The sequence below is a fragment of the Bubalus bubalis genome, chromosome 1 (genome assembly GCF_019923935.1).
Source record: "Bubalus bubalis isolate 160015118507 breed Murrah chromosome 1, NDDB_SH_1, whole genome shotgun sequence".
In the NCBI taxonomy this organism is placed as follows: domain Eukaryota; kingdom Metazoa; phylum Chordata; class Mammalia; order Artiodactyla; family Bovidae; genus Bubalus; species Bubalus bubalis.
Genome location: NC_059157.1, coordinates 133058690 through 133082399, shown reverse-complemented (window position 1 = coordinate 133082399; position 23710 = coordinate 133058690). Strand labels below are relative to the sequence as shown.

Sequence of the window (23710 nt, the reverse complement as noted above, 5' to 3'; positions counted from 1 at the left end):
GTGGTTAAAGCCCTATTTTGCATTGGGCAAAACCAAAAGGAGGAGAGAGGAAGTATAAAAAAGGGAAACCTTTCTACTTCTCTGGGGTCAGCCTGCTCCCATGTCTAGGGAGTGTCTGTTTTTAATAAAAGTTCTGTCTGCTTGGGCTGTAACTGAGGTGTAACTTCCCTGTTGTTTTCAACCATTTAGTCTACGATTCCAAATTTTTGTTGCAATGAGATAAGAAGAGAGGGAGAGAAATAAACCAACCTGACAGAAAGATAATCAGTTTGCTGTATACCTGAAATTAACACGGTCATTGTAAATCAACATACCCCAACAATAAAATTAAACTAAAACTAAAAACAGACACACCACTTGGCTCAGCAATTCCATTCCTGAGTATTTATCAAAAAAAAACCCCTGAAAACACTACTTTAAAAAGATACATGTATCCCAATGTTCACAGCAGCATTCTTTATCATTGCCAAGATATGAAAACAATTTAAATGCCCAACAACAGATGATGCATAAAGAAATTACACACAAACACATATACACATATAATGGAATACTACCCAGTCACAAAAAAGAATGAAATTTTGCCATTTGCAACAATACGGGTGGACTTGGATGGTATCATGCTAAGTGAAATAAGCCAGAGAAACACTGTATGATATCACTTATATGTGTAATCTAAAGAATAAAACAAACTAGTGAATACAACAAAAAGGAAGACTAACAAATGTAGAGAACAAATTAGCAGTTACTAGTGGGGAGAAGAGGTGGCAAGAATACACAGGAGAACTGTACAAAAAAGATCTTCACGACCCAGATAATCATGATGGCGTGTTCACTCACCTAGAGCCAGACATTTTGGAATGCAAAGTCAAGTGGGCCTTAGGAAGCATCACTATGAACAAAGCTAGTGGAGGTGATGGAATTCCAGCTGAGCTATTTCAAATCCTAAAAGATGATGCTGTGAAAGTGCTGCACTCAATATGCCAGCAAATTTGGAAAACTCAGCAGTGGCCACAAGACTGGAAAAGGTCAGTTAATATGCCAGCAAATTTGAAAAACTCAGCAGTGGCCACAGGACTGGAAAAGGTCAGTTTTCATTCCAATCCCAAAGAAAGGCAATGCCAAAGAATGCTCAAACTACTGCACAATTGCACTCATCTCACACACTAGTAATGTTCAAAATTCTCCAAGCTAGGCTTCAACAGTATGTGAACTGTGAACTTCCAGATGTTCAAGCTGGTTTTAGAAAAGGCAGAGGAACCAGAGATCAAATTGCCAATATCCGCTGGATCATCGAAAAAGCAAGAGTTCCAGAAAAACATTTATTTCTGCTTTATTGACTACGCCAAAGCCTTTGACTGTGTGGATCACAACAAACTGTGGAAAATTCTGAAAGAGATGGGAATACCAGACCACCTGACCTGCCTCTTGAGAAATCTGTATGCAGGTCAGGAAGCAACAGTTAGAACTGGACACGGAACAACAGTCTGGTTCCAAATACGAAAAAGAGTATGTCAAGGCTGTATATTGTCACCCTGCTTATTTAACTTATATGCAGAGTACATCATGAGAAACACTGGGCTGCATGAAGCACAAGCTGAAATCAAGATTGCCAGGAGAAATATCAATAACCTCAGGTATGCAGATGACACCACCCTTATGGCAGAAAGTGAAGAAGAACTAAAGAGCCTTGTGATGAAAGGGAAAGAGGAGAGCAAAAAAGTTAGCTTAAAGCTCAACATTCAGAAAACTAAGATCATGGCATCTGGTCCCAGCACTTCATGGGAAATAGATGGCGAAACAGTGGAAACAGCAGCAGACTTTATTTTTGGGGGCTCTAAAATCACTGCAGATGGTGACTGCAGCCATGAAATTAAAAGACGTTTACTCCTTGGAAGGAAAGTTATGATCAACCTAGACAGCATATTAAAAAGCAGACATATTACTATTTGCCAACAAAGGTCCATCTAGTCAAGGCTATGGTTTTTCCAGTAGTCATGTGTGGATGTGAGAGCTGGACTATAAAGAAAGCTGAGCGCCAAAGAATTGATGCTTTTGAACTGTGGTGTTGGAGAAGACTCTTGAGAGGACCCTGGACAGCAAGGAGATCCAACCAGTCCATCCTAAAGGAGATCAGTCCTGAACATTCACTGGAAGGACTGATGTTGAAGCTGAAACTCCAGTACTTTGGCCATCTCATGTGAAGAACTGACTCATTTGAAAAGACTCTGATGCTGGGAAAGATTGAAGGCGGGAGGAGAAGGGGATGACAGAGGATGAGATGGTTGGATGGCATCACCAACTCAATGGATATGAGCTTGGGTAAACTCCCGGAGTTGGTGATGGACAAGAAGGCCTGGTGTGCTGCAGTCCACAGGGTCGCAAAGAGACACGACTGAGAGACTGAACTGACTGAACTGAGTGGGGAGAAGAAAGGAGAGAGGGACAAGATACGTGCCGAAAATAAAGAGGTGTAAACTACTATGTATAAAATAAATAAGTTATGAGGATGCATTGTACAACACAAGGAATAGAACCAATATTTTATAATAATTATAAATAGAATATAACCTGTAAAAGTTATGAATCACTACACTATACATCTGAAACAAAATAGTGTACAACTACATCTCAATTAAAAATTTAATTAAATTTTTAAATAAATTAAATAATTTAAATACATTGAATAAATTAAATTTTAATTTATTTAATTAAATAAAAATTTAATTAAAATTTTTAATTAAAAAAATATAACACTTCTTTAAAATATTTTGCAAGTATACTATATACAGATGCTATTAGAAATGAAATACTTTAGCTCTAACATGATAAAAAGATATGACGTCAGGAAAATAACTCTTTATATAATAAGTCACATCTATATTTTTATATTAAAAGCAAATTCCCTACCGGTTATCAGGTATTTATGCTTAAGTATTAAGTATTTCAAAGAGACCTTAAATTTTTACACAAACTGAAAAGAATTATTAAAAGGAAGATAATGAAACAAAAATCAATGTAACAAAGTTAAGTAAAAGCAAGCAAAGGACATGTTTAATAACCAATAAAATGTTTTAACAGAGAAGGAAATGGCAACCCACTCCAGTATTCTTGCCTGGAAAATTCCACGGATAGAGGAGCTGGGTAGGCTACAGTCCATGGGGTCGCAAAGAGTTGGACACGACTAAGCAACTAACATACACACACACACACAAAATGTTTTAAATCAAGTTTATCAGTTAATAATAAATTTAGAAGATTCATATACATGGGAAAGTGAAAGTGAAAGTCACTCAGTGTGTCCAACTCTTTGAGACCCCATGGACTATACAGTCCATGGAATTCTCCAGGCCAGAATACTAGAGTGGGTAGCCTTTCCCTTCTCCAAGGGATTTTCCCAACCCAGGGGTCGAACCCAGATCTCCCACATTGCAGGTGGATTCTTAATCAGCTAAGCCACAAGGGAAGCCCAAGAATACTGGAGTGGGTAGTCTATCCCTTCTCCAACAGATCTTTGTTGCATTAGCCTGCAATAAAGGCTAAATGGATATACAATCTTTTTGGTGTCCTTTGACCTATTTATAAACACTTAGAATATTTATATATAAAGGTGTTCATAAGTAGTTACACAAACATATGATTTGATTCTCTCATTCTCAGTATAATTGTGGGTTTAGAAACCTGATTTGGCAGGGAATAATTTAGCCCACTCTCCTACAATGAAAAGAACTTCCAGAAATAACAGTGATGGCCTGAGGCATGTCCAAAAACGGTGCAGTTGAAGACTAAAGTCTATAAAAAGAGCTCTCTGATTTTAAGCTTTATGAAAACGAACTATCATTGTTTAGGTTATTTTTCTTAACTCAGTCATTCAATAAAAAATGTCTGTTGTACACTGTGTCAGATACTACTCTAGGCACCATGGAAACAGCAGCAGACCAAAAATCCCTGCCCTCACAGAGCTAACCTTAATATTAACAACACTGCAAGTGAACATTATTGAACTTAGTCTAATAAAGTTATATTCACTATAAAACTGAATATAAGGGATTCATTCCCAATTAACAGCTGAATTTATTACTGTCCACCTTAAGAAATGCAAGCTCTGATATTAACATCTTTGAGCAAAAAGTGTTGCTTCTCACTCCAAATCAAACAAGCAGAAATTACAAAAGAAAATCTATGTTTTTTCTATTTCTATTTTTTTCAATTTAAAATGAATCATGGTTAATCAATGATACTCAAATATAAAACACAAAATTTTTTAATGAATCATGTATTGTACCAAATAGCATACATTTCTATTATGTCATGTATTTATACCTTAGTTAAACATACAGTTAAGTTATATTTCTGGAATTAAGAGAGAAAAAAAAAGGAAAGAAGGAAGAAAGGATTTTTAATTATAGCATGACATTAAACTGAAAAGTATGCAGTATTTTATATATATGTGGTTACTTGAAATCATGTAAGATGATTCAGTGAGCTATATGCTCATGACATTCTACTTGGATGCCGGTGAGATATAAAGATGATTAAGACACAGAATTTTCCAGTCAGACGCAGGTGGTGGAGGCAAACACGCACAAGGAACTATAATACAAAGCAAGCTGCAATCAACCCTATAACACAAACCTAAAAAGCTGTACAAAAAACCGCCACTTACTGGCATTGGTCTAAGTCCTTTATGTGTCATTTGTTTCATTCTTCTCCATAAACCTATATAGCGGGCTTTAGTAGTCATACTCTATAGCAAAGATACTGAGCATCAAAAAATCTGTAAATGTGTCCTGACCACAACATAATTAAAAGAGGAATCCATGTACTTTTCCATCAGGCCATGCTGCCTTCCAGCAAAAGAAAAAGAAATACAAGTGGAGGACTTTGAGGTGGCTTTTTAAAGGAAGACTAGGATGCAATGAATAGAAGTCCCAGGAGCAAAATTAGAGCAGAGAAGTATAATTCCAGGCAAAGTAAAAGATTTGGAAAAAAGCAAGAAAGCAGAAAAGAGCAGTGCATGCTCAGGGAATGACAAGAAATTCATGTGGCTATAGCACAGGCTACAAAGCCAGATGTTAGACCGGGCTGGGTGGCAGATCCATAGTGGTACCTTTGGCACCAGTTCTGGAACCAAAATACACCTGGTTTGAGTCCTGGATCTACCACTTCTAAGTTATGTTACCTTCACAAGTTTCTTAATCTCACTGAGGCTCAGTTTCCTCAACTACAAAATGAAGTAGGACCACCTACCTCACAGGGTCACTACGAGAACTAAATTAAATTGACATGTGACCAAATAATTGGCCAAGCACTTCAGACAAGAACATCACAAGAAATGAAAACTGCACGCTGACATCCGTGATGAACATAGATTCAAAAATCCTCAACAAAATATTAGCAAACCGAATTCAACAATACATCAAAAGGATCATACACCATAATCACATGGGATTTATTCAAGGGATGTAGGTACGGTTCAACACCCACAGATCAATGTGATATAACACATTAACAAAATGAAGGATAAATATCATACAGTTATCTCAACACATGCAGAAAAAGCTTTTGACAAAATTCAGTAGCCATTTACGGTTAAAAAAGAAAAACGTCTCAACAAAGTGGACATAGATGGAATGTATCTCAACATGATAAATATGACATATACAACACCATACATATATAACATCATACTCAATGGTGAAAAGCTTGAAGCTTTTCCTCTAAGATCAGGAGCAAGACACAGATGCCCACTCTTGCCACTTTGATTCAGCATAGTATTGCAAGTCCAAACAGAAATAAAACCAAGGGCATTAAAACTTGACAGAAGAAGTAAAACTATCACTACTTGCAAATAACATGATATTACAAACAGAAAACACTAAAGACTCAATCAAAAACTGAGTACTAATAAAGGAATTTGGTAACGTTGCATATATATAGAAATATGTAAACATACAATTATACAGAAATATACAAAATAAGTATATATAAATCTGCTGCGTTTCTATACACTAATAACGAACTATCAGAAAGAGAAATTAAGAAAACAATCCCATTTACAATTACATCAAACAGGATAAATCACCTGGAAATAAATTTATCCAAGAATATAAAAGACCTGTGGGCTTCCCAGAGGGTGCAATGGTAAAGAATCTGCCTGCCAATGCAGGAGGCGCAGGAGACGCGAGATGCAGGTTCAATCCCTGTGTCAGGAAGATCCCCTGGAGTAGGAAATGGCAACCCACTTCAGTATTCTTGCCTGGGAAATCCCATGGACAGAGGAGCCTAGCAGGCTACAGTTCACGGGGTCACAAAGAGTCGGACATGACTGAGCGACTGAGCACACAAAAGACCTGTACACCGCAAACTAAGACACTGACGAAAGAAAGTGAAGATGACACAGATAAATGAAAAGATATTCTGTACTCAGTGGATTGGAAGAATATTGTTAAAATGTCCATTCTACCAAAAACAATCTAGATTCAATGCAATCCCTATCAAAATCCCAATATCATTTTTCAAAGAAACAGAACATATAATCCTAAGATTTATATAAAACCAGAAAAGACTGCAAACAGCCAATGCAGTCTTGAGAAAGAACAAAGCTGGAGGTATCACATGTCTTGATTTCCAAGCATTAACATATTACAAATCTATAGTAATCAAAATAATATAATACTGGCACAAAAACAGGCACATAGATCAATGGAACAGAACAGGGAGCACAGAAACACACCCACACATACATGATCAATTAATTTACAACTCAGGAGCCAAGAATATATAGGGGGGAAAAGACAGTTTCTTCAATAAGTGGTGTTGGGAAAACTGGACAGCTACATGCAAAAGAATGAAACTAGATCACTATCTTATACCATTTTCCAAAAAAGACATATAGATGGGCCAACAGATACGTGAAAACTTGCTCAAATCACTGATCATCAGGGAAATGAAAAGAAAAACCACAATAAGATAGTATCTCACATCTGTCAGAATGGCTATCATCAAAAAGAGGAGAAGGACTTCCCTAGTGGTCCAGAGGTTGACTTTGTGCTTCCAGTGCAGGGCGCATGGCTTCCATCCCTGACTGGGGAACTAAGAGCCCACATGCTGCACAGTGCAGCCAAAATATAAAAAATAAAAATTAAAAAAATAAAACAAAAAACAGAAAAACAAAAAAATTGTTTTAAAGAGAGCATAACAAGGGTCAATGAGGATGTGGAGAAAAGGGAAACTTGAGTGCTGTTAGTGGGAATGTAAATTGGTGCAGCCGCTATGGAAAATAGTGTATTAGTATATAGGTTCCTCAGAAAATTATAAAAAGAACCACCGTATTATCTAGCTGTTCCACTTCTAGGTATTTATCTAAAGAAAACAAAAACCTTAACTTGAAAAGATATACTCATCCCCATGTTCACTGCAGGATTATTTATAATAATCAACATACGGAAGGAACCAAGTATCTGCTGACAGATGAAAGGACACACACACACACACACACACACAGTGGAATGTTCAGTTCGGTTCAGTCGCTCAGTCATGTCCGACTCTTCACGACCCCATGAATCGCAGCACGCCAGGCCTCCCTGTCCATCACCAACTCCCAGAGTTCACACTCAGCCATAAAAAGAATATCTTGCCACTTGTGCTGACAACATGGATGGACCCTGAGGGCATTACACTAAAAGAGAAATATGTCAGACAGAGAAAGACAAATATCATACAATCTCACATGCTCAATCAAACAAACAAAAAAACACCCAAGCTTATAGATACAGAGAACAGAATTTTTTAAAATGAGATGGCCATATAACCAATGTGCTTGGCCCGTCAGTCAATCCTGCTCAGGATCTGGAACAAGTGAGATAAAGAAATGCTGGAGTATCCATTCTGGTGGTGGCAGCAACATCTAACTCAGAGATTAGCCTGTGAAGCCTTCTCTGATCATCCCAGGCAAAATAAATACCCCTCTGACAGCTTTGCTTAGACACCTAAGGTATCCACTCAGAGTTCTCATTCACATCTAAACCATTAACTTCCTGAATTCCTGGGAATAAGACTGGTTGCTCCTTGGAAAGAAAGTTATGACCAACCTAGACAGCATATTAAAAAGCAGAAACATTACTTTGCCAACAAAGGTCCATCTCATCAAGGCTATGGTTTTTCCAGTAGTCATGTATGGATGTGAGAGTTGGACTATAAAGAAAGCTGAGCACCAAAGAATTGATGCTTTTGAACTGTGGCATTGGAGAAGACTCCTGTGAGTCCTTTGGACTGCAAGGAGATCCAACCAGTATATCCTAAAGGAGATCAGTCCTGAGTGTTCATTGGAAGGACTGATGTTGAAGCTGAAACTCCAATCCTTTGGCCACCTGATGCAAAGAACTGACTCACTGGAAAAGACCCTGATGCTGGGAGAGATTGAAGGCGGGAGGAGAACAGGACAACAGAAGATGAGATGGTTGGATGGCATCACCAACTCAATGGACATGAGTTTGGGTAAACTCTGGGAATTGGTGATGGACAAGGAGGCCTGGCATGTGGCACTCCACAGGGTCACAAAGAGTCAGACACGACTGAGCAACTTAACTGAACTGAAGACTGGTTATAGTTTTAATCCACTCATATCAACATTTTTCTGCTGACTGTTCTTTACCCACAATTTGTTTTTTCTACTCCCTTCCTCTCCTTCCTGCAATACCTCTGTATAGATCCTACAATTGTTCCTTTTTCTTTTTAATCTTCACTTTTAAATTAGGTAAGTATTCTGAAATTACTGCTGCAAAAGATTCATCTCTCTCATATTGGAGGATCACAGCAGTGTTCCAAGTTACTAATAACTTGGATTCTTCCTGCTTCATAATGAGGTTCTTCATTTCTAAGTTGTTTAACCTTTACTTTTCCCTGTGAAAAGAAGTAGGTAGCACCACACTACACACAATTTAGTCTCTCCTCTACCCTGCTCACCAAGAGGCTTCCTAAAAGATGGCATGTCTATACCCTTTCCTTTTTATCTCTGTCTTCCTTGCTATTCCTCAGTCCAGAGAAGCATGTTTCCATTGTTCCAAAAGAAAGCAATGATGCTGTCCCTGAGGGAATATAAGATTTACAGTCTAAAAAAAAAAAAAAAAAAAAAGATTTACAGTCTTAGAATTCTTTTAGAGCCTGTCCACACCCTGATATTTGATGAGTTTCCCCCATTATATTAGGGTCTGAAGTTCTAAGTGTTTTTAAATTTTGTTAAAGATGAAGTTGTATTTATTCCTCATGCTCTTTACTGTTTTGAGTTGATTTCCGAGAGTAAAGAAGACAGACATGACTTTATTATGCCCAAGTGGCACAAGTGGTAAAGAACTCGCCAGACAATGCAGGAGACAAAGGAGACACAGGTTCGATCCCTGGATTAGAAAGATCCCCTGGAGAAGGAAATGGCCTTCTTGCCTGGAGAATCCCATGGACAGAGGAGCCTGAAGGGCTACAGTCCATGGGGTTGCAAAGAGTTGGTCACAACTAAAGCAACTTAGAAGCAGCATTATGCCACTAATTATTTTTAATGTTTTTCTGCAATCTAACGTTTTAGAGATTAATTTTCTAGTATATTACAATATAATATCTGCCTCATAGTATTGCTGTTATTCAGTCTGTCTGACTCCTTGAGACCCCATGGACTGACTGCAGCACGCCAGGCTTCCCTGTCCTTTACCATGTCCTGGAGCTTGCTCAAACTCATGTCCATTGAGTTGATGATGCCATCCAACCATCTCATCTTCTGTCATCCCCTTCTCCTCCTGCCTTCAGTCTTTCCCAGCATCAGGGTCTTTTCTAATGAGTTAGCTCTTCGCATAAGGTGGCCAAAGTATTCAAGCGTCAGCTTCAGCATCAGTCCTTCCAATGAATATTCAGGGTTGATTTCCTTTAGGATTGACTGGTTTGATCTCCCTGCAGTCCAAGGGACTCTCAAAAGTCTTCTCCAACACCACAGTTCAAAAGCATCAATTCTGTGATTCCAGGTGTGTGAGTAGAAGAGGATGATGTCAGCAGGGATTACATGTACAATATTAACCTCTTAGGGACAGAGAGGTCACTGGTCTACATAGGCATTTGTTAGAAATGACTTTTGGAGTGTTCTTTAGAGGCATGATAAAAACAAAGTGACCATTTCTCACTTCAAAAATTATTTAATATATCCAAACTAATCTTCAAATTTTGTTCATCACTGCTGCTAAGTCGCTTTAGTCGTGTCCGACTCTGTGTGACCCCATAGACGGCAGCCCACCAGGCTCCCCTGTCCCTGGGATTCTCCAGGCAAGAACACTGGAGTGGGTTGCCATTTCCTTCTCCAATGCATGAAAGTGAAAAGTGAAAGTGAAGTCGCTCAGTCGTGTCCCACTCTTAGTGACCCCATGGACTGCAGCCCACCAGGCTCCTCCGTCCATGGGATTTTCCAGGCAAGAGTACTGGAGTGGGGTGCCACTGCCTTCTCTGTTGTTCATCACTAGTAGTTCATAAAAGTGTTAATAAAATTTCAAAATGAAAAAGTTTGCTCTTACCTGGATCTGATTCCGTAGCTGCTCGGCTTCCTGCCTCAGTTGTTCCAGCTCACTCATCCTTGAATTTCCTCACGGTAGAAACTAACAAATGAAAGTCCTGTACAAAAGAGAAAGAGAAAGACTGATTCACTTCTCTATTTACATATTAATCTACTTTTTAAATTCTGACATATAACTGGTTCTTCTGAATCTCAAATGCAATCATTATTACTAGAACTTAAAATGGCTTAGTAAATACAGATCTAGATTATTTACTAAAGGATATTATGGAGGAATGGGATGAGAGGATGGAAGAGACACCCTGAGTAGTAGTATTCAAGACTTAATTATAGCCAATTGGGACTAGAACTGAGTCAGTGAGAAATACTTTACAACTGTGCCAAAGGTACCAAGAGACATTCAGACCTAGATGCTTAAAAGGCACCTCAAATTACTTCAAAAGCGAACCCCACACCATCCTGGTCTTTCTCATCTCTGTAAATGCCAATTCTGTCCTTTCAATTGTTTAAGCCAAAAACCTGGGAGTCATCCTTAACTTCTCTGTTCGGTTTCTTTTATATCCTACCTCTAATCCACCAGCAAATCATGTCAGGCATTCTTTCAAAAAACACCCAGGATTTGACCAACTCTGATTACCTCTACTCTGACTACCTTGGTCTGCTGCTGCTGCTAAGTTGCTTCAGTCGTGTCCGACTCTGTCCGACCCCATAGACGGCAGCCCACCAGGCTCCCCCGTCCCTGGGATTCTCCAGGCAAGAACACTGGAGTGGGGTGCCATTTCCTTCTCCAATGCATGAAAGTGAAAAGTGAAAGTGAAGTAGCTCAGTTGTGTCCAACTCTTAATGACCCCATGGACTGCAGCCTACCAGGCTCCTCCATCCATGGGACTTTCCAGGCAAGGGTACTGGAGTGGGGTGCCATCGCCTTCTCCAACCTTGGTCTAAGTCACCACTATCATTCACTGGGTCTCCTTCCTATCACCCTTGCCCACTCTCCAGTCTATTCTAAACATAGCAAACCAGTGATCCTTTGAAAATACAATTCACTCTTCTGCTTGAGATTCTATAATAGCTTTTCACTCCACTCAGCATAAAGTCTGTTTATCTTGACCTATAAAGCTTTATGCTTCCCTGGTGGCTCAGCAGTAGAGAATCTGCCTGCAATGCAGGGGATGCAAGTTCAATCCCTGGGTCAGAAAGATTCCCTGGAGAAGGAAATGGCAACCTGCTCCAGTTTCCTTGCTTGGGAAATCCAATGGACAGAGCAGCCTGGTGGGAAACAGTCCATGGGGTCACAAAGAGTTGGACACAACTTAGCGACTAAACAACAACATCAATGCGAGTCTTATACAATCTGTTATACATTCCTCTAACATGATATCTCTGCTCCCTCTTCCCCCTCTCTCTCTGGTCCAGACACTCAAAAGCCTTCTTAACATTAGAAAGCTTTCTTAGTGAACACACTAAGCAGGCTCCAGCTTCCGTCTCGGCACTTGCTCTTACCTCTGCCTGGAAGCCTCTTGCCCCTGATATTTTCATTCCTTGCACCTTTACCTCAATTCAAATGTTCCTTCTCAGAACAACCTTCACTGATAGCATGTATGCACCCAACTGGACCCCTTTACCTCTCGTGTAAATCTAAGATGTACAACATGCTGATTTGATATTTATATATTTGCAATATGATCACCACCAAAGCATTAATAATTGCTTTGCATCACATAATTACCATTTCTATTTTATGGAGAGAATATTTAAGATCTAGTCTCTTAGCAGCTTTAAAGGACATAACACAGTATGGTTGACTGCAATCACTATGCTGTGCATTAGATCTCCAGAACTTTCTCATCTTCGAGTTGCAAGTTGCACTTTCCTTCTCACTCAGGCTAGATTCCAGGTCCAGCACTTCATGGACAACTCTGCCAGCACCCTAGTTTCCCCTGCCCTTCAATTTGGTCACATTCGACAGACAAAAATCACAGCTTCAACAAACCCAACGCCCTCCTTTCTTTCAGTCAGCGCTCAAACTACCAAACACTGATTGAAAAGTCAAACGGGGGAGGGCACATTAGTTCTACTACAAGTTCATATAAGCAAGCTATTTAGCAGGCTACTCTATGCAGCTTTTTTACCCATCGCGTCTGCTCAGTATCAACGATTCTCATAATAGAAGGGAAGAAGGAGCTTCTTTAACAGAAACTTAACAGAAGAAGGAGTTTCCTGCCTTAACAGAAGGAGCTTCCATAATAAAAGGTCCTCCTCATGATAGAGGAGCTGAATTTTCTGTTATTTGGGTCAATTCTTCCCCCTGAGATTTAAATCCTATCTATCCCTATCTTTTTAGTAACCTTACACTTCTGATTATCCCTTTTCACCTAGTTCATGAACCTCTCACTTTTCTCTATTGTTTTTGTCTTTTTATTTAAAAATTTCAAACACAGAAAGCGGTAGAGAAATTTGTATAATGGACATCCATAATGTCTACCATGAAGGTTTAGGGAAGTCACTCAGTCGTGTCCGACTCTTCGCGACCCCATGGACTGCAGCCTACCAGGCTCCTCCATCCATGGGATTTTCCATGCAAGAGTACTGGAGTGGGGAAGGTTTACAAATTGTTACTATTGTTACTGTATTTGTTCCAACTTTTGTTCCTTTTGCTGAAGTATTTTAAAGTCAATCACAGACATCAATGGATAAAGAAAATATGCTGCATATATATAATGGAATATTACTCAGCCAAAAAAAGAATAAAGTAACACCATTTGCAGCAACATGGATGGGCCCAGAGATTATCATACTAAGTGAAATAAGTCAGACAGAGAAAGACAAATACCATAAGATATCACTTATATATGGAATCTAAAATATGACAGAAATGAACTTATCTATTTATACAAAACAAAACCAGACTTGCAGACAAGGAAAACAGACTTGTGGCTGCCAAAGGGGAGAGGGGCAGGTAGGATGGATAGAGGGGTGGGTGGGTAGGTAGGAACTTAGGGATTAGCAGACACAAACTACATATGGATAAATAACAAGGTCCTCCTATATAGCATAGGGAACTATATTCAATACCCTGTGATAAACTATAATGGGAAAGAATATAAAAAACTATATATACATTTGTGTATAACTGAATCACTGTACTATATAGCAGAAAGTAACACATTATAAATCAAATATAAATAAAATAAATGTTTATACTCCCATAAATGTTTTAAATGTTCAGAAAACTAAGATCATGGCATCTGGTCCCATCACTTCATGGCAAATAGATGGGGAAACAGTGGAAACAGCAGCAGACTTTATTTTGACAAAGCCAAAATCACTGCAGATGGTGACTGCAGCCATGAAATTAAAAGACGCTTACTCCTTGGAAGCAAAGTTATGACCAACTTAGACAGCATATTCAAAAGCAGAGACATTACTTTGCCAACAAAGGTCCGTCTAGTCAAGGCTATGGTTTTTCCAGTAGTCATGTATGGATGTGAGAGTTGGACTGTGAAGAAAGCTGAGCGCCGAAGAATTGATGCTTTTGAACTGTGGTGTTGGAGAAGACTCTTGAGAGTCCCTTGGACTGCAAGGAGATCCACTCAGTCCATTCTAAAGGAGATGAGTCCTGGGTGTTCTTTGCAAGGAATGATGCTAAAGCTGAAACTCCAGTACTTTGGCCACCTCATGCAGAGTTGCTCATTGGAAAATACTCTGATGTTGGGAGGGATTAGGGGCAGGAGGAGAAGGGGACGACAGAGGATGAGATGGCTGGATGGCATCACTGACTCGATGGACGTGAGTCTCAGTGAACTCTAGGAGTTGGTGATGGACAGGGAGGCCTGGCGTGCTGCAATTCATGGGGTCGCAAAGAGTCAGACACGACTGAGCGACTGAACTGAACTGAACTGAAATGTTTTAAAAAACACAGACATCAAGCTACTTTAAAATATTTCAGTACACATTTCCAAAAATACCAAGACATTTTCCTACTAAACCTTAATACCATTAACAAACCTCCCATATTAACAATTATCTAGTAGCTAATACCCAGTCCATTTTCAAATTTCCCCCATTATCACACCAAGGTCTTTTATGTCAGAGTTGTTCAAATCAAGATCCAATTAAAGATTCTATAATACATTTAGTTATATCTCTTAAGTCTCCCCATCTAGAAGAATCCATCTCCTGCTTTCTTTTTTCTCTATGATAATAGAGTTATTGGAGAGACCTATCCTGTAGATCATCTCACATTCTGTTTACTTCTTCAAGGTATCGCTTCTCTATCCTTTGTAATATCTATGAATTGGAAGGAAGTTACATCTACAGGCTAGATGATATTCAAGTTCAATGTATTCAGCAAGAATACTCTTAGGTGAGACTAGACTTCATATGACAATACATCAGAATGAACTTACTGTTTATGCTGCTATTAGTGAAGCTACGACTGATCAATGTATTTCAGGTACTGAAAGCTAGTGTGCCTACTGTAAAGTTATACATCCTCATTTTCATTCAACAAAACCCTGCGGGGAGCATTTCACTTTCCACTGCATCCTTTTCATTAGGGGCTACACACTCAAGCCTCTCCCTTTAAGAAAGAAAAGAAAAAACTCCCTGATTCTATATTTCACCATCATTTACAGACCTTTTTCTATATTTAAGGAACTTCCAAACAGACATGTCTTTATGTGACTCTATGTCCTCACACGGAATTCTAAATTCCCAAGTCTCATGACTTCAGCTAAGTTTAAGCATAACAGAAAACTTCATATTTTATTTAATAGTAAACTTCATATTCTATTTAATAGAAAACTTAAACTTCAGCTAAGTTTAAGCCTAAGTTTAAGGCATAACAGAAAATAAAGGGGCAATTATAAGGCAATGGACTTTCTGAGAAAATTTCCGAACTGCAAAATCAGAACCCTTGTGATGCTTGTGCCCAGTGAAGGGTAGCAAAATATGCCACCCCAAAATATGCCTCTTGGGCAGGAGGATTATTTTGAGAAAAAACAGACATGAGAGCAACTCTGAAAACAATAGTAGAAGTTACCCCCTTTGAAATGGAAAGCAACATCTACAAAGGGAATCTCCAATTTTAAGAGTACTTCTTGGTATCATAAAGTGAGGGATGACTCCAAATGACAAGTCTTATCACTGGAGAAGGGAAGGTCTTAAATCTGCACATCAAACCTTACCCTTGCTTTTCCTAGGAACCTCTGAAGACTGGTTTCCACTCCTAACCTCCCAAACTTCCTTCTGTCTTTAGCTGAAGATGGTATTTAAGCTGGTGGCTTGGGTACCTCAAAGAGTTACTCATTTTTTCCTGGGTATCTCACATTATACTTCTATGTTTTCCTCCTGTTCATCTTTTATTACAGGACATCTCAGCCAAGAACTCAGAAGGGTAGAGTGAAAATTACTTTTCTTCTGCTAGACGACAACCACAAACTTTTCATGTCTGAAAAATATCACAGCAGCCTTCCCTGCCTTTCAAGCCTGTTGCTAAAAACAAGAACTAACTTTTTGCTCTTTAATGAAAACTTATTAGTGTTACTTGAAAATCGGGTTCACCTCCTGGTGGGTGTTGCGCCAACAGACACAACCAACTTAAAAACTGGAAGGAAGGATTTACTACTTACAGCAGGTAAGAAGAGCACAGGGGATCTCCCCAGCAGCATAACTAACCAGTTTTAAGCTAAGGGTTCATGCAGATTCATGAAGGGGCCTGGCTGGTCTACAGAGACTAAACTTCAGTTGACTAAAGTCACAAGGGTCAGAAAAGGTCAACATCATCATCCCTTAGATTCTAGTTGATCTCGAGCCCTTCAGGCTAATCTTCATCAATGAAACAAAACTGGGAGTCCTTACAACTGATATATTATCTTTGCTATTGCTACTTCTCTTGCCTGACATTCTTTTGTTCTCTTGGTTTAGTCACTAAGTGACTCTTGTGACCCCATGGACTACATAACCCTCCAGGCTTCTCTGTCCACAGAACCCTCCAGGCAAAAATACCAGAGTGGGTTGCCATTTTTCCTTCTCCATTTGTTCCCTTATCAGTTCAGTATCAGTTCAGTCGCTCAGTCCTGTCTCTCTTGTGTCTGACTCTTTGCGACCCCATGAATACCAGCATGCCAGGCCTCCCTGTCCTTCACCATCTCCCGGAGTTCACTCAAACTCACGTCCATCGAGTCCGTGATGCCATCCAGCCATCTCATCCTCTGTCATCCCCTTCTCCTCCTGCCCCCAATCCCTCCCATCATCAGAGTCTTTTCCAATGAGTCAACTCTTCTCATGAGGTGGCCAAAGTATTGGAATTTCAGCTTTAGGATCATTCCTTCCAAAGAACACCCAGGGCTGATCTCCTTTAGAATGGACTGGTTGGATCTCCTTGCAGTTCAAGGGACTCTCAAGAGTCTTCTCCAACACCACAGTTCAAAAGCTTCAATTTTTCAGCGCTCAGCTTTCTTCACAGTCCAACTCTCACATCCATACATGACCACTTTGTTCCCTTAGATCATCAATTACTGAGACCTGTTCAAGCACAAGCACTGCTGCCAGGTTTAGAGCGCAAAATGGCTTAAATCAAAGTGGATTCTCTTCTGTTAAGAAAGTCATGCCTGATTCTGTTTTTCGGAGAGCCCCTACCTGATCCCTTTATATTAGTTCTGTCAATAAAGAGGGAGAATATTTTCATTAAACAGACTTTCTGTTGATGTTTTCTTCCCATCTGACAACTGTCGTATTCCTGAGAATACACCTCCCCCCACCAAAAAACTACATCCAGAATAGACTAGTGGATTGTAAACTACTTCCAGACAAGTCCAGGGGCTGATAAGAGTAAAAAGAGGCAAAAGGATACCCTCAGATGAAATCTAAGATGGTAAATCCTAATAATATGCTTTGAAGGAGGAAGATCTCAAGAAGTGGCCAATCGGGTTACTGAAAATGGCTCTGTGGATATATGGCTACAAAAATTGTGAATTCTTGAGGACAATTTGGTTGCATGAGATATAGTTAAGTAGCTCCCTCAAACTATACACCTAATAGCATGCTCAAAATCAGAGAAGCAAAGTCTCTACGGGCATTTATTTTGATTGGTAGAAAACAGGGTGATCAGACTACTGGCCCTCCTGCTGTCCTTTGCACCCACAATTATTGATAAAGGACAGAAATAAGGGAAGTGGCAAACCATTTTATAAAGCATTGTGAATCCCATGTAGGGAAAAGAAAAATATGGAAAATAATGCCAGGAGATGGAAAACCAGTCAGACAGTCATCCACTAATGGAAAAGTCTTCACTGGGTGTAGACAGGCAGACTAAGAGCAGAGAATTCCAGAAAAACATCTACTTCTGCTTCGTTGACTACACTAAAGACTTTGACTGTGTGGATCACAACAAACTGTGGAAAATTCGTCAAGAGATGGGAATACCATCTTACGCCTTACCTGACTCCTGAGAAACCTGCATGCAGGTCAAGAAGCAACAATTAAAACCAGACATGGAACAACGGACTGGTTCCAAATTGGGAAAGGAGTACGTCAAGGCTGTATACTGTCACTCTGCTCATTTAACTTATATGCATAGTACATCATGCAAAATCCTGGGCTGGGTGAAACACAAGCTGGAATCAAGATTGCCGGGAGAAATGTCAATAATTTCAGATATGCAGATGACACTACCCTTATGGCAGAAAGTGAAGACGAACTAAAGAGCCTCACGATGAAGGTGAAAGAGGAGAGTGAAACAGTTAGCTTAAAGCTCAACATTCAAAAAACAAAGATCATGGCATCCAGTCCCATCACTTCATGGCAAATAAATGGGGAAACAATGGAAACAGAGAAAGACCTTATTTTCTTGGACTCCAAAATCGCTGCAGATGGTGACTGCAGCCACAAAATTTAAAGATGCTTGCTCCTTGGAAGAAAAGCTATGACCAACCTAGACAGCATATTAAAAAAGAAGAGACATTACTTTGCTGACAAAGGTCCATCTAGTCCAAGCTAGTGGAAAGTTTTTCCACTAGTCATATATGGATGTGAAAGTTGGACCATTAAAGTGGCTGAGCGCCGAAGAATTGATGCTTTTGAAATGTGGTGTTGGAGAAGAATCTTAAGAGTCTGCTGGACTGCAAGGAGATCCAACCAGTCCATCCTAAAGGAAATCAGTCCTGAATATCATTGGAAGGATTGATGCTGAAGCTGAAGCTCCAATACTTTGGCCACCTGATGCAAAGAGCCAACTCATTAGAAAAGACCCTGATGCTGGGAAAGACTGAAGGCAGGAAGGAGACAACAGAGGATGAGACGGTTGGATGGCATCACCGACTCAATGGACATGAGTTTAAGCAAACTCCAGGAGATGGTGAAGGACAGGGAAGCCAGGCATGCTGCAGTTCAAAGAGTTGAACAGACTGAGTGACTGAACAACAACAACGAACAGATAAGGAAAAGTCTTATCTAGAGTATTTAAAATAGTTTAAATCTAAAGTATTTAAAATAATCAAGATCCCAACCCGAGAAAGGAGTAAACCAAAAACATTCTCTCATAAGACTTTTTCCTGAGTTACTGACCAAAAAAAAGAAGTGATTATAGACTGAAATTAAAGTATACCATCTCTACTGATTATATGTATTACAGAAAATTGAGTAGAGCTTCTCCTAAAGACTCAGACCTGGCAAGTAGCACCAAAACTGAAGACAAAGAGGAATCAAACACACCACTTAAAAAAAAAAAAAACAGCTCCCAACATATGGAAGTAGAATCACCCTCCAGGCTTATTAAACAGTCTAACAGTCTGATGCATACACACACACACACACACACACACAAACAGAGCTGACGATGCTTTTAACAATTATCTTTATAAACAAAAGCACAGAGGAGAGGAGGAAAGGTCAGCTACAAGAGCTAGCCTCTTCAGTTGTGTAAGTACAGTGTGTGCATGATGAGAAGAACTTAGCCTCTACACCTAAGAGAAAGAAAAAAAAAAAAAAAAAAAGACATAGATTGAGTGGGAAAGGACAGCTGCAAGCTAAAATTTAACTAAAGGATTAGCATTGTAAAGAATTAACAAGTAGAAATTTAATTAGAGTTGGGAGACTGCAAGAGGGAGCTCTCGCACCCTGTGACATCACAGAACCCCCAAGGAAAGATGCATTCTTCTTTCCCGGCAAGGTCACAGCCAATGGAAAGCCATGGACTCTGTTTACTACAGCCTACTCAACTTCCTTTTCAACTCTATAAAAGAGTTCTCCTTTCCTCGCCTGGTGAGACTGGCAAATGATTTGCCAAGGTTACACACCCTGAACTGCAATTCTCTACAATAAATCCAAGAAACTCAACTCTTAGGGAAATATCTGGCAGTCAATCTGTTTTACATCCACAGCACCTAGAATTTAAAAGCAATTCCTCCAAGCTAGTAATAAAAAAGACTGATGACCCAAAAGAAAAATGTGCAAAGATACAAACAGCAGATCACAGCAGGAAAACCAGTAGAAGCCAATATACAAACAAGATACTCAACCTCAAGTTAACAGGGAAATGAAAATAAACAACTTTGTACCTTTCAGATTAACAGAATTTCTTTTCCCCTCATCCAGGAGGTGGCAAAGCTGTGGAAAATGATAACATATTCTGATGGAACAGCTCTTTGGGAAGCAATGTGGCAATATCTAACATGGGTGATGATATACCTTTCAATCTGATAATTTGGGCTTCCCTGGTGGCTCAGACGGTAAAGCGTCTGCCTGCAATGCTGGAGACCTGGGTTCGATTCCTGGGTCAGGAAGATCCCCTGGAGAAGGAAATGGCAATCCACTCCAGCACTCTTGCCTGGAAAATCCCATGGACAGAGGAGCCTGATAGGCTACAGTCCATGGGGTTACAAAGAGTCGGACCCGACTGAGCAACTTCACTTTCACTTTCAACAGAAACTTAAGTACATATACTCTTGTGCTCAAGAGCTGGATTTATACAGCATTACCTGTAATAGCAATAAAATACCTGCCAATAGGGAAATGAATAAGTACACTGTTTTTACAGTGAATTATCACATTGCAGTAAAAATGAATGAGCTATAGGTATATACAACACAGACAAATCTGAAAAATACTGCTAAGAGGAAAAAAGCAAGTTCCAGAAGATACCTACCAGCATAGTACTTTTTACAAAATGCAAAAGCAACTAAAACTAAATAATACATTGTTTAGGAGTGTATACATATTCAGTAAAACTTTTCTGAAGCAAGAGAATGATAAAATAGGAGGCAGGAACACACAAGTAGTTGCAAGCAATTGTTATTTTACAAATTCCTGAGTTGGGTATTTGCTTTACAGGTGTTTCTATATTATCAACAAACAAGCAAATATAAATACATAAAAGTGAATCATACATGGATCCATGAATATATTTACAATTAATACAACTCTTGGACAAGTTCAATCAAACAAGGAAGCCATTAGACTGAGGTGATTCTAATATCTTAGCAGCCTGTCTGAAGAAAAAGAAAGTGAAGTCGCTCAGTTGTGTCTGACTCTTTGAGACCCCGTGGAGTGTAGCCTACCAGGCTCCTCTCTTCATGGAATTTCCCAGGCAAGAGTACAAGAGTGGGTTCCATTTCCTTCTCTAGGGGATCTTCCTGACCCAGGGATTGAACCCGGGTCTCCCACATTGCAGGCAGACACTTTACCTTCTCAACCACCTGGGAAGCAGCCTGTGTAAGCAAACCAAAACCTAAGCCTATAAACGCCCAAGGTTAAGAAATCAAAACCTAAGGACAACCAATTACAGCTAACCAGTTTACCAAATAAGGCAACCATGTAAGCTCAGTTCAGTTCAGTCGCTAAGTCATGTCCGACTCTTTGCGACCCCATGGACTGCAGCACGCCAGGCCTCCCTGTCCATCACCAACTCTCGGAGCTTACTCAAACTCATGTCCATTGAGTCAGTGATGTCATCCAACCATCTCATCCTCTGTCGTTCCCTTCTCCTCCTGCCCTCAATCTTTCCCAGCATCAAGGTCTTTTCCAATGAGTCAGCTCTTCACATCAGGTGGCCAAAGTATTGGAGTTTCAGCTTCAGCATCAGTCCTTCCAATGAATATTCAGGACTGATTTGCTTTAGGATGGTCTGGTTAGATCTCCTTGCAGTCCAAGGGACTCTCAAGAGTCTTCTCCAACACCACAGTTCAAAAGCATCAATTCTTTGGCGCTCAGCTTTCTTTATAGTCCAACTCTCACATCCATAGATGACTACTGGAAAAACCATAGCCTTGTAAGCTACAGCCAATCAAATAATACCCTTGCTCCCCTTCCTCCTCTTCTCCATACAAGTCTTAACCCTGCCTCCATAGGTGGGTGGCGGGGCACTCCTAACCACTTCTGGTTTGGCAGTACCCAATCCAAATTGATTTTTGCTCGAAAGGAAAACAATCTTAAATGTTTCAGTATGACGCAGTTATACTTTTTAACACACCTTAAGTCCACTGGGAAATAATAAAAGTAATGGAATGAAATAAAAATAAAGACAAAAAGAAGCTGAGATTAGGTTAAACGATTTGCCTAAGATTAGAAGCAAAGTCAGGACATGAATCCAAGCCTGTGTGACTCTGGAAGCCAGTCTTAACCACTCTCCTTTGACTCCATGCAAGGGCATTTCACTAGGTCTCTCCGCTGAATCTAACGACACTCCCTTCTTATTCAAGCTTTACTGCAATAGCTTTCCAGACTCTTCATTTCCTAGATCTTCCTAGTACTTCACTGACTATTCCTTCTCTGTATCACTGCAGACTCTTCCCTCCTGCCCCCAACCCCCAATTCATTTCTTAAATATTTATGTTTTTCCAGATCTATCTTCGACCAACTGTTAGGAAATTTCCCTCTTGGGAGGAAGGGGAGTTACACAAATGTATGAGATATACAGGAGCCATCTCTACCTTCCTTTACAAAAACACATAAAAATCATTTGAAGGTTATGGTCAAGGAATTTCACCAATGCTGATTTTTAGTCAAGATCCAACTGGAGTAGTTTATCACAGTCTCTGAAATGGTACTGAAGTTACTAAAGCAATTTGAAACTAGTAATATAACAGAAATTAGTTTGATATAAGCATAGTGCTCTTTCAATTACTATAACTTCTTGACTAAGCTCTTTTTCAACATGAATATTTGATTTATTTAACACATTTCAAATAACTTGATCACATAGTGAAAGCACAGTTAGTTGAGCAGAAGGCAGCCTATCAGTTATTTTTTTAAAACTTCAGCTGTACCAGTAACAAATATCAAAAAATACCAATGGGTTATTGTACCCAAGCCAATTTATTAAATGAAATGGAAAAAAACATAGTGGCATAATTCAAACATTCTCCTCTCTCCATTTCTTAAAATGTCCACAGAATTTTTACTAAAGAAAGGCATTATGTAGACTGTACAATTATACTGCTGTGTTAGCAAACAACTATTTTAACCCATATGAGACAAAGACATACAAGTATTTCTTAGCTACTAATAATTTTCATATGGATCTTGAAAGCTCATGTAAGGCATGAAAGAATATTTTAAACTGTACTTTAAAAATTTAAGTATAAACTACTTTTACTTACTAGATTTTATCAGAAAAGCTGAAGTTTGCTATTTTTATAATTAAATTCTGTAATGTTCTGCTTTCCTTTGTAATCCTGATTCATAACTGCTATACCTTATTTAAAAAAAAAAACCCATAAGCTCACAATGAATTAGTTAAGGTACTTGCTTTTATAATCATTCATATAATCATATAAAAATCAGAAGTTTTTATAATCATTCTTACCAAGGAATTTAAAAACATATTTGCTTACCCACCCCAAGTAGTCTTCCAATTACAAATACTCCATGTGGCTTTCCTCATGAGTCAAAAATCTAGAGTTGTATGAGACAAGTGGATCATAGAAGAAAACAGAAGAGATGCTTGACACAATACAAGCACTGAGTTTTTATTTTGCTACCAAGTTTCTCATTACACTGAACATTTTTAAGTGCCCACAAAGTAACACAATTCAGCCTCTTATAAACTGAAGGCAGTCTGTTTCGTCTGTCCTCCAGAATAAAATAAAATGCTGCTCTCAAGTCTGTTTCCCTTCACCTAACTGCTATTTCTGGCATAGTTCATTCTCTCACCAGACATTT

At 39.3% G+C, this 23710-nt stretch overlaps 1 protein-coding gene across 1 annotated transcript in view; it reads right to left on the bottom strand.

Annotated features, from left to right (window-relative positions):
• GNB4 (G protein subunit beta 4) overlaps nucleotides 1-23710 on the bottom strand; it is a 72257-nt gene that overhangs the window by 25917 nt on the left and 22630 nt on the right. Inside the window, exon 2 of the mRNA XM_006054299.4 lies at nucleotides 10551-10647. Within this exon, the coding sequence (XP_006054361.1) occupies nucleotides 10551-10607 (57 nt within the window). The 5' untranslated portion in view covers nucleotides 10608-10647. The remainder of the gene's footprint in view (nucleotides 1-10550; nucleotides 10648-23710) is intronic.